This window comes from Salvia miltiorrhiza, unplaced genomic scaffold (assembly GCF_028751815.1).
Source record: "Salvia miltiorrhiza cultivar Shanhuang (shh) unplaced genomic scaffold, IMPLAD_Smil_shh fragScaff_scaffold_39, whole genome shotgun sequence".
Taxonomy (NCBI): domain Eukaryota; kingdom Viridiplantae; phylum Streptophyta; class Magnoliopsida; order Lamiales; family Lamiaceae; genus Salvia; species Salvia miltiorrhiza.
Window position 1 is genome coordinate 707,459 of NW_026651458.1, and position 11,870 is coordinate 719,328.

Below are 11,870 nucleotides of genomic sequence, written 5' to 3' on the forward strand. Positions count from 1 at the left end.
GAGGCCCTGGTTGTATTGGACAAACCGAGCATCAAATGCCGACACTTGGTCACGCAAACGCGTGACGTCCTCGCCGATGGTATTGACACGGCCATAGATGTCGCCCAACTGTTGCTGCATGGGCGTCACGTGGCCACCAAGCTGGTCCAGATGACCATAGATGTCGTCGATCCTGTTATAGATGCCGCCCACCGAGTCCTGCACTGTATCAAAACGGGAGTAGACCTCCTGGCGGAACTGGCCAAAGGACTCGTCAAAGTGGGCCTGAAACTGCTAAAAGGCATTGGAAGGGCCGGCCTCAGGATCATAAACGAAAGCAGGTGGTGGCATAGGCTCCTCCTCCTCGGCATCATCGTCCTCATCATCATCATCTAAAACATGGCGCGCCGAGGATGAAGCGCCTTCGCCCGGTTGAGTTGCAGGATGATGGAGCGCACATTAGGGCGTTGGGCCTGAGGGATGATGGTGAAATCAGTGGCCACAAATGTCTTTAGCTCTGAGCGATCGATCGGCCTAGTGACAGCGGCGCGCAGGTGGTCGGGGACTTGGGTCGACGGGAAGAGGCCGAAATGGAGGGCCAAGGCGGTAGAGATAGGGCTCAGAGAAGGCTTGAAACCCCCGTGGCGGGCCATGGTGTGCAGCTGGTTCCAAATGATGGTGGTGGCGTCAATCTTCTTCTTTCGCTTTGCACACCATAACATATAGGCTTCTGACGCATTCACTTTGTTGGCCTGTTCCTTGCCCACAATGCAGAAGGACAAGAACTTGTGTAGCACGCCGATGTCGGCGTCTATGAGTTGGTTGCTCGGAGCACCCTGGCCGGTCCAGGTGGGCAAACCCGTCAATTCTTTCCAAGCGTTAGCCGCCACCCACGTATCCGGCATACCTGTTAATCGCTTCGGGTGAAACCCAAAGACTTCATTCATTATCCGGTAAGTGACGACTGATAACACTCATGTTTCCATGGTTTTAGTGTTCATATGATGTCAATTTTATAGGAAACTAAGTGTTGGATGATTGCTTTATGCTTAATTTGCTTTATCTTTTGAAACATGTTTCTTACTCGAACTTTGAAGGAAATTTTAGGTTTATTGAGTTCGAATTTGGAAAACTTACCTGAAATAGAATTTGTAGATTGTCTCGATAGGAGTTCATGAGCGCAAACGGATCATAAATCAGAGTTCGGACCAGAAAGTTATGACCAAAACAAGAAAGTCGCGCACAGCAGCGAAACGGCGGCGACCGCCGCCCGAAGAAGGATTTTTGGGAAGAAGCCGGCGACCGCCGGGCAGCCCGCCGAGTTTTCGGCGCCAGCGGCGCCCGCGCGGTGAGCGCCGTCCGATCGCCGCCAGACCGCCGCGCCTCCGTATTTTTGCGTTTTTTATGCGTTTTTCAAGTCCTTTTCGAGCTCAAACTCTGTATTTTACCCTGGTACTATGAATAGGTCTTCTTTTGACCTATTTTGGGTTCCTTTTTCAGTTCCCAACTTTTATTTTTCAATTTCATAGCTTTAGAATTTATTTCTTTCCAGTTTTTACTGCTTGGATTGGATTTCCATAAGATTGAAGATTTAAGCTGCTACATTCGTTCTTATTCAGTTTTTATATAATTCAGTTCTTCCAATTGCTTTCTTATTAATTATGTTTATGTTTTATTTTATTATGTCTGGCTAGTTTCCTTTAGCTGATTCTAGAGTTTGTAAATAGTTGATTGAATTTATGTGATTTATTTGTTAATACCTTTGTGCCTTCCAGTTTATGATTCATAATTCCTGGTGCTTAATTTCTTGTAAATTATCTGATCAATAGTTTGCATGTTTAGCTATTCGGTTTGAGACCTAGCGGAGATAACTGTTTAGCGGATTCAGGAATGTATGATATGATTTTAACCTTGAGACCTAGCGGAGATAGGTGGATCATAGGGAGCTATTCTTAGGAGCTATTGGGAGTTAGTAGATTTTCTTGAGACCTAACGGAGATAGATAATTTACTAATCTACGATCGTTGCTGCTCTAGCGAGAGTGATTGATTAATTAAGTGATCTCTCATCATAACTGGATTAAACTGGTACATAGGATTAATAGATTTATTATGTGGATTTAGTTAATGAATTTACTACCCTAGGATCAGTTGTCTTTTAATATTTGAATTTTCCTACGTGTTTTTAATTATTGTTATTTGCGTTTCAGTTTAAGTTAATTAAACCTTCCTGCTTTCGTTTACCTGCATACTGTGAGAGTCTGTTTAGGAGATAGATAAAGTAATTTCGTTTTACAGTCTCTGTGGATACGATACTCTGCTTGCTATTTCTGTGCTACGATTACACCGTGTTAGTTGCGGTATTTTTGTTGCTAATAAAATAGTGATCAACTTTTTACGCACGGCCTATTAAACATGCGACAGTGGAGCTCGGACTTGTCAGCGGTCATGTTGAGGGTGCAAAGGAACTCCAAATGCAACGGAAGCAAGCCCGGCGGCGTGGTTTGTGAAAACTTGTAGAGTCCCATATTCTTCAAATGTGTCTCGATGGCCTTGTCAAGCTTCAACCTTCTGAGCAGTGGCCAATCAAGACAGCGAGGTTGGGTGACTTGCTTCCCTTTTAACGCCGTCCACCGAGTGCCCTCCCAATCTTCATAGATGGCGAACGGGGCATTGTAGACATGGCGGATATCCTTTGGTGGCGTGGGAGGACGGGGGGGAGGGGGCGGCTAGAAGAAGCCGGAGGGCTAGGGGGAGCCTCGTCTTCTTCGTCGGTGACGATGAGGTGTCGGCGGCGCTTGTAGGTGTTGAGGTTCGCCATAGAATGAGGTTGATGGTGGCAGACGGCGGCGGCTGAGCTGACGGCGGAGGCTGTGGAGCACGGCGGCGGCAGTGCAGACTGCGGCGGCTGTGGAGCACGGCAGCGGCCGTATAGACGGTGGCGGGCGTGGTCTGCTGAAAGCGGTGGCGGGGCAGCGCTGCGTCGGCGGCTGTGGCTGTGGCTGTGTGGCGGCGGCGGCTGCAGCGGTGGTTGGGATGGAGGCCGGTAGAGGTGGGGAATGGAGGTTGGTGGTGGTGGTGGGCGGAGGGAGATTGGTGGCGGTGGTGAATGTGGGTGGTGGTGGTGGACGGAGGGAGCTTGGTGGCGATGGTGAGTGTGAGCGGCGGTGGTGGACGGAGGGAGCTTAGTGGCGATGGTGAGTGTGAGCGGCGGTGGTGCTGGAGGTGGGGGAGGCGGATGGGAAGTGAGAGGGGGGAAAGAAGTTAGGGTTTTGGTATTTAAAAGGGGTGGGTCGGGCCGGGTTGGCTGGGTTGGGCGGGCTGGGTTGGGCGGGCTGGGTTGACGGCGGCCACTGTGGCACGGCGCCGCCGTGACCCCCCTTCGGGTTTTGTGGCAAATAGCTGGTGGAAAAGGTGGCGGCGCCCGCCGTGGGACGGCGCCGCCGTGACCCCCCTTCGGCTTTTGGTGAGTTTTTTATTGGATCTTTTGGTGATGCGCAAGCGACGGCGCCCGCCGTGAGACGGCGGCCGCCGTGGGACGGCGCCGCCGTCCCCCCCTTTCGGCCTTTTGATGATTTTGCTGTCCAGCCGCCAAATTCACATCCTTCAAGCTCGGGGACAGTCCGGTAAGCCTATTTCCTGCAACACCACAATTAAACACTAGTGAAAACCCAACTTAAACCAACAACAACAGAATAAAACACCTCAAGAACTCACTCCACACAAAACAAAAAGGAAAAGAGAAAAGAAAGAAACGTGGGTTGCCTCCCACGAAGCGCTCTAGTTAAGGTCGAGAGCTCGACGGTAAAAAGTTTGTCAAAACTTTGGGTCGTGGAGTGCTTGAGACTCCACTACAACGGCAACCACTTCATGCTCCAGGTAGGGCTTCACCCTATGCCCATTGACGGTAAACGTCTCTTCGTTGTTCTCCTTGCTCAAGATCACAGCGCCATGAGGGAGAATCTCCTTTAGAATGAAAGGGCCACTCCAACGAGACTTGAGCTTGCCCGGGAAGAGTTTCAACCTTGAGTTGAACAAAAGAACCTTCATTCCGGGTTGGAGATTCTTGGGCACAATACGGCTATCGTGCAACCTCTTGACTTTGTCTTTGTAGATCCTTGCATTCTCGTACGCCTCGTTGCGCAATTCATCGAGTTCTTCCATTTGCAAGGCTCTATGCTTCCCCGCGGTTGTAAGGTCGCAATTTGTGGCCTTGATTGCCCAATAAGCTCGGTGCTCAACCTCCACCGGTAAGTGGCATGCTTTACCGTAGACAAGGCGGTAGTGGCTCATTCCTAGGACTCATTTGAAGGCGGTGCGATACGCCCACAATGCATCATTGAGCTTAAGAAACCAATCCTTACGGGAGGGTTGGACCGTCTTTTCGAGTATGCCCTTGATTTGCCGATTACTTGTCTCGGCTTACCCCGAGGTTTGAGGATGATAGGGTGTGGCAACCTTGTGAGTAATGCCGTTTTTCCTCATAAGCTTGTCAAAAAGCTTGTTGCAGAAGTGTTTGCCTCCATCACTGATAATAGCCTTGGGGAATCCAAACATACACAATATGTTTTCCTGCACAAACTTCAAGACCACATTAGCATCGCATGTCCTCGTGGGGATGGCCTCAACCCACTTGGACACATAATCAACGGCTAGCAAAATATACTCAAAACCGTAAGACATAGGGAAGGGGCCCATGAAATCTATGCCCCACAAATCAAAAATCTCAACAACAAGAATGCTCGTGAGGGGCATTTCATTATTGCGCCCAATGTTCCCAACTCTTTGGCACCGATCACAAGCAAGATAAAAAGTATGAGCATCTTTGAAAAGAGTTGGCCAAAACAAACCGGATTGGAGGACCTTGTGAGCCGTCTTTTGTCCACCAAAATGCCCACCACAATGGGCATCATGACAAAGCTTCAACACTTGTTGTTGCTCCACATCCGGGATGCATCTCCGAATCACCTCGTCCTTTCCCAACTTGAAGAGGTAAGGGTCTTCCCAATAATATTGCCTGCAAGTAGCCAAAAACCTTTTCCTCTCTTGGGATGTTAGATCGGTCTTAATTCCCCACAAGCAAGGTAATTGATGATATCAGCAAACCAAGGCACAGAGGCAATTTCATATGTATGTTCAAACGGGAAGGACTCATGTATGACATCTTGACTCGATTCAACCACATTCTGCTCAAGTCTAGATAAGTGATCGGCAACGGAGTTTTCACTCCCCTTCCTATCCTTAATCTCAAGATCGAACTCTTGCAATAATAAAATCCAACGGATAAGACGTGGCTTGGCTTGGGACTTAGTCAACAAATATCTTAGAGCCGCATGATCAGTATGGACGATTACTTTAGACCCGATGATATAAGCCCGAAACTTGTCTAAAGCAAAAACCACAGCAAGCAACTCTTTTTCAGTGGTGGTGTAATTCACTTGTGCACTATTCAAAGTCAAGTTAGCATAGTAAATTACACGCAACATTTTATCAACACGTTGACCAAGAACGGCTCCCACAGCGGAGTTTGATGCATCACACATAATCTCAAAAGGCAATGACCAATTGGGTGCAACAACAACAGGTGCAGTGCTCAACTTAAGCTTCAGCAATTCAAAAGCATGCATGCAAGTTTCATCAAAATCAAAATTCACATCTTGAGCAAGCAGACGACATAAAGGTTGGGTAATCTTAGAGAAATCCTTAATGAAACGCCGGTAAAACCCGGCATGACCTAGGAAACTCCTTATTCCTTTCACATCAATTGGCGGGGGTAATTTTTCAATCACCTCCACCTTAGCCCTATCAACCTCTATACCATCTTTTGACACAACGTGGCCAAGAACAATGCCACTAGTCACCATGAAGTGACTCTTTTCCCAACTAAGAGTTAGCCCACTCTCTATACACCTTTTCAAAACCAAGTTAATTTTACCCAAGCAATCACTAAACGAATTACCAAACACAGAAAAATCATCCATAAAAATTTCAACAAAATCACCTATCATTTCCGCGAAGATCGACATCATGCACCGTTGGAAGGTCCCCGGTGCATTGCATAGCCCAAATGGCATCCTCTTCCACGCAAAGGTACCAAATGGGGTGGTGAACGCCGTCTTGTCCTGGTCCTCCGGCGCGATTGCTATTTGGTAATAACCTGACAAACCATCAAGGAAACAGTAAAAATCATGACCAACTAAACGATCCAACATTTGATCAATGAAAGGAAGAGGAAAGTGATCCTTTTTTGTGACGACATTTAGCTTCCTGTAGTCAATACACATACGCCAACCCGTGACCGGACGGGTCGGCACCAACTCCTTGTTGTCATTCAGGATAACCGTGATTCCTCATTTCTTGGGCACCACGTGCACTGGGCTTACCCACTCACTATCGGCGATAGGGTAAATGATCCCTTCCGCCAATAGTTTGAGTATCTCCTTGCGTACTACCTCCATGAGGATGGGGTTTAGTCTTCGTTGGCCATCCCTCTTAGGTGTTGCTCCCTCCTCGAGATGAATCCGATGCATGCACGTGGCTGGGCTAATGCCACTAATGTCGGCAAGGCCCCACCCAAATGCCAGTTTGTTGCTCCTTAGCACCTCCATCAATGCCATTTCTTGCTCATGAGTGAGCTCGACGGATATTATCACGGGCTTCTTCTTATCATGAGTGAGCTCCTTGAGTTCCAATTTGGGCTTTTTGCACTTCGTGGCATCTTCAAGCACCACAGGCTCATCAATGGGGAGTTTGTCTCTTCGTTCTCTCTCTCTTTCCTCGGCTTCCCGAGCAAACTCCTCCATATCCGCCGATCCTGCAAAGACCTCCACTATCTCTTGTTCCTGCACATAAACCATCTCGGCGAGGCCGTCAATAGCATCTATATAGGAGCATTCATTAGTAAATGAAGATGATGGCAAAGCGCGACTATGATGCACAGAAAAAGACACGGACTCTCCTAACACGGTCATTTTTATTGTTCCATTTTTCACATCAATCAACGTGTTAGTGGTGGCCATGAATGGTCTTCCTAGCAGTAAAGTATGTTCCTTGCCATTCTCATGAACTTCTCCTATTTCAAGCACAACAAAATCGACAGGCACGATTAAACCACCCACTCTAACTAAAATATCCTCAATGACCCCACGAGGATACCTAACTGATCTATCTGCCAATTGCAAGCACATTCGAGTGGGTTTTAAATCGCCTAACTCTAGTTGTTTAAAAATAGAGTACGGCATCAAATTAATTCCTACCCCCAAATCAAGCATACCCGAGGCCTCCTTACCATTCCCCAAAGCAATATTGATAACAAAACTACCTGGATCTCGTTGCTTGGGTGGCAAGGGCTGTTGCATGATGGAATTGACAACCTCGGACACAAGAATCTTCTCGTTGTCAACAAACTTCTTCTTCTTGGACGTCAGCTCCTTAAAGAACTTCACATAGGCCGGGACATTTCTAATCACGTCCAGAAGTGGCAAGTTGACATTCACCTTTGCCAACATGTTGTAGAAGTCGGTGAATTGTTGATCTTGCTTCTCATTCCTCAACCGACCTGGGTACGGGATCGGTGGTCTGTAAGGCTTGGTGGCCTTGTGAAGCTTCACCGAGGGCTCTCCTTGCTGCTCTTCTTCTCTCGGTGGGGGTACTTCTTTCACCATCTCCTCCTCACAAGTTTCCTTAGGGGGCTCGTCAGTAGGGATCTCCACTTTGTTGTCCACCTTTTTTCCACTCCGTAGGACTGTGACAGCTTGAGCTTGATGAGGCTGCAATCCTTGGCCATGGAGCTTCCCTGGTTGTTGCTGTTGTTGCATCTGGTTCAAGGTCCCTGAGAGTTGTCCAACGGTTGTCTCAAGACGCTTGATTGTAGCAGACTGTGACTCCATGTTCTGTTTGGTCATCTCCATAAAGGATTGCATGGTGTCCTCGAGGGACGGCTTCTGCGGTTGAGCTTGCTTCTGAAACTGTTGGGGGGCAGTCTGGAATTGCTGCTGCTGCTGAAAATTCCCTTGTTGCATAGGGAATTGTTGATACTGCTGATACTGCGGGGGCTGCTGCTGCTGCTGATAAGCTTGAGGGTAGTTCTACTGCTGAGGAAAGGGGAACTGCTGTTGAGGTGGGTAGAACTGCTGCTGGTTCTGATACCCAAATTGCTGAGGAGGGCGGCGGAATTGATTTCCTTGATTTGATCCCGACCCTTGGCCAGGCGCTTGGTTCCTCCATCCAGAATTCTGCTGAGCTCTCCAACCCGAGTTGGAATTTTGTTGCCCTTGATTAAACATGGGCCTCTGTTCAAATTGTGGCCTCCCCGGGTATCCCTGGGCAGCGTAGACCTCTGCCTCCCCTTCAGGTGTGAACTCTCCCATTCGATGGCACTCGTTGGTTCCGTGGCCAAAATCGCCACATATGCCACATCCGTCTGCTGGCGGTGCTTGAGCTGGCGGTGCTTGAACGGATGGCGTCTCCACCTGGTTCATTCTTAGATGCTGAACTTGCCTCATCAAGTCCGCTACTTGCTTCTGCAGCTCATTGTTTGGGGCTACTGCATTGGCTTTGACCCTCCTTCCTCTAACTGATTTTTGTTGAGAGCTCGCGGCAAGTGTGTCGAAGATCTCTTTGAGCTCATCAGCTGTCTTCCGGGCAATATTGCCCCCTGCTGTACTGTCCACCATAAATTGTGCCGTCTGAATCAATCCGTCATAGAAGAACTGCATCAACATGACGGGTGCTAACTGGTGCTGCGGGCACTGGCGGAGGAGCTCTTGGAATCTCTCCCAAGCCTCGTGGAGAGGCTCGTCTGCTCCTTGCATGAAGTTCATTATTTTGGTCCTAATCTCTTGAGTCTTGTGATTAGGGTAGTACTTGAGCATGAACTTCTCGCACGCCTCTCCCCATGTGGTGATGGAGTTCGGCGGCAGGGACAGCAACCACGTTCTAGCCCGGTCCTTGAGTGCATAAGGTAAGCACTTGAGTCTCAACTGATCCTCGGTGAGCTCCAATAGAGGAAAGGTCTTCACTTGAGTGCAGAAGTCACGGATGAACTGTAAAGCGTCCTCACTTGGCATCCCATGAAAGAGCGGCAGCAGGTTTGAATCGTTGGGCTTCAGATAGTAATTTCGGACTGTTGTGGGAAGCACTATCGCTGAAGTGCTAGTGTTCCCAATGACCGGCCTGGAGAAATCCCCCATGTATTGGACATTCTGCTCCGCCATGGTTTCTTGGTGAGGATTGGGACGAACTTCTTCTTCTTCTTGCTCACGCCCTTCACCGTTCTCTAACGGGTCTTCTAAGTCAACTGAGCGTGAATCCTCAAAGTCTTCCAGAATGGGGTTGGAAGTGATTCTCTCTTCACAGTCTTCCTCTCGAAACTGTGATTCTACAAGGTTTCTCGAACTGGACTCGGACTCCTCCTCCAGGCTTGAAAGGATCTCACGGGGTCGATGTATGTTGTCGTAGTAAGGTGCAAACTTTCTCTTCAAACTTCTACGTCCTTGCATACACAACACGAACAAACAAATCAAACGCACCGGAGGGAGAAAATAACCGAGTTAAAAGAAAGAAATAAAATAAACACTGAAAACAAATGCAACACAATCAAATGCCTAAAGCTTTCACCGGCAACGACGCCAAAATTTGACTCATCCAAAAACACCTAACATATGGACTCGAATTTATACGAGGTCGTCCTAGGGCGGTAAGGTGACTCAAGTCGTCTCACACGGAAGGCTTAGCAGGGCTTTAATTGTATTACTCACACGAACGGAAATGAAACCTAAACACTCTAATCGGGTAATTGGGTCTGGCACTGTCTCACACTCTAACACCAAGACGTAAATGAAAGGAAGCAATAAACAACAACTAAAGTAGTAGAGATATAATAACTAGGAACAAGGTGATTGAACATTAAACTTGTTAACTAGGGTTTCAATCAAGCACTCTAACCAAACGATCATAAACTCATGAATCATCAACGATTAATCACTACCTAGGCATGAAACTAAATCAAGCATCAATTCAATTTCAAAGAAAGCTTAAATCACCATAAAAGAAAGTACTAAACATTCATCACGAAGAGAAATCCGTAGGCAACAATAATGAAACAATGATTCACGTAATTAATCAAGATTCAATAACAACAATCTCAAATCATCTCATTCATCAAAAGCATCAACGAAGGAATTCAAATAACCAAGGATTCAAATAAACTAAGAAATTAAAGTGAGTTCTTACAAAAATGTAGTGATCCGAGAAAACTAATCCGGTAAATGTTGATTGACATCAAAAGCGATCCAATGATTCCAAAAGCTAAAGTAAATGTTTAGAAACTCCAAAAACCATAGAAAAGTGTGGAAATTCGCCCTAGAGGCTGCTGTGTTCGAAGATGCCATGAAAAACCCTAAAAAATGGGCTTAAATACGGAAAAACCGTAACTGCCGAAATGCCAGGGACGGCGGCCGCCGTGGGACGGCGCCGCCGTGGGTGCCTTTCGTAGGTTTTCTTCAAGTATTGCACGGCCCGCGCCATTGGGCCGCGGCCGCCGTCTCGACGGCGGCCGCCGTGGCACGGCGGTGGCCGTGAGCCTGCCTTCAAAATTGCTCCAAACGATGCCGAAAACGCTTGGCAACCTACGAATCCTGCACGCGACAATAGTACACCCAAAAAGATCATCGATCACGTGAAATATAGGGCAAAAAGTCATGAAACGCGCTCGAATGCACAGCAGAACATACGCAAAAACTGCCCAAATACGAGGTAAATAGACAACAAGCATCTGGACATCAGTCGAGTCTCCACAAGTCTACAAAGACTCGAGTATCTCAAGAAAGATACTTCGCCGAGCAAAGAAGACCTCAACCACTCATCAGACAGAATTGCTACAAGAGTGAGGCCTTCAAAGGAATTTCTCAACAGAGGAATGCTCATGTGCCAACTGAAGCGCCAATCAGACAATCAACAAAGCGCAAGAGATCAGCCAGACCAATTCTGAAGCAGATATAGGTTCCAAAGGGAACTCGAACTAACATCGAAGGACCCAAAGCTTGATTGGGTGCCTGAAGCTACTCTTCCTTGCAGGTCAATGTCAGGAAATACAAAAAGAAGGAAGAGGTCAAAGCTTCAATCAGAACGTGGTATCTGGACAGTGGTTGCTCGAAGCACATGACGGGCTATAAAGAATATCTGTCTCAGTACGTTGAGAAAGCTGGATCCAAAGTTGCATTCGGAGACAACTCAATTGGAGAAACAAAAGGCTATGGTGTGCTCAACATGGGTAACGCCAGTATCAGTAATGTTAGCTTTGTTTCTGGTCTTAAACATAACTTGTTGTCTGTGAGTCAATTTTGTGACAGCGGTTTCACAGTGAAAATCAAGAAAGATGAATTCACTGTTAGAAACAATCAAAAGAAGGTGGTTCTGAAAAGATTCAGACAAGGGAGTCTCTACGTCGTTTCTTGGGAAGACAGCCCTCCAGAAACATGCCTCATCAGCAAGAGCAGCTCGGAGCTCAACTGGCTGTGGCATAAAAGACTCAACCATCTCAACTTCAAGACGATCAACAAACTTGCTAAACATCAACTGGTAGAAGGTCTTCCTTCTATTGTGTTTCAGAAGAAGCAAGAATGTGAAGCATGCCAAAGAGGAAAGCAGACACGGATGTCATTCAAGTCAAAGTTATGACACTCCTCTGAAAGGGTTCTGCATCTACTTCACATGGATCTGTTTGGCCCGATCACTCCAAAGAGCTACAATGGTATGAAGTACACCTTAGTAGTTGTGGATGATTATTCACGATATACTTGGGTTATCTTTCTCTTCAAGAAGAAAGAAACGCTGGAGGAACTGCCAAAGCTGTTGAGAAGACTGAGCGTTGAAAAGGAAGTCAACATCATC

General features: G+C 47.3%; 2 protein-coding genes across 2 annotated transcripts; both read right to left on the reverse strand.

Moving 5' to 3' along the window:
* Positions 1-3,794: 3,794 nt before the first annotated feature.
* LOC131002942 (uncharacterized) lies at positions 3,795-4,271 on the reverse strand. The gene has a single exon (XM_057929433.1). It carries the CDS (start codon positions 4,269-4,271, stop codon positions 3,795-3,797), a length of 477 nt encoding a protein of 158 aa, XP_057785416.1.
* Positions 4,272-4,400: 129 nt separating this feature from the next.
* LOC131002943 (uncharacterized) lies at positions 4,401-7,882 on the reverse strand. Its single transcript, XM_057929434.1, has 5 exons — positions 7,300-7,882; positions 6,370-7,146; positions 6,073-6,135; positions 5,085-5,880; positions 4,401-4,995 (listed from the first exon to the last, which is right to left on the reverse strand). The coding sequence occupies exons 1-5, from the start codon at positions 7,880-7,882 to the stop codon at positions 4,401-4,403; spliced, it is 2,814 nt and encodes a 937-aa protein (XP_057785417.1).
* Positions 7,883-11,870: the final 3,988 nt, after the last annotated feature.

Excerpts from the sequence above, each read along its gene's own strand:
- LOC131002943 (XM_057929434.1), bottom strand. The coding sequence starts at position 7,882 with ATGACCAAACAGAACATGGAGTCACAGTCTGCTACAATCAAGCGTCTT. Across the intron at positions 5,881-6,072 it reads GGCGTTCACCACCCCATTTG|AGAGTGGGCTAACTCTTAGT; the intron begins GTACCTTTGCGT and ends AAAGGTGTATAG. Across the intron at positions 4,996-5,084 it reads GAAATTGCCTCTGTGCCTTG|GCAATATTATTGGGAAGACC; the intron begins GTTTGCTGATAT and ends GGCTACTTGCAG.
- LOC131002942 (XM_057929433.1), bottom strand. The coding sequence starts at position 4,271 with ATGAGCCACTACCGCCTTGTCTACGGTAAAGCATGCCACTTACCGGTG.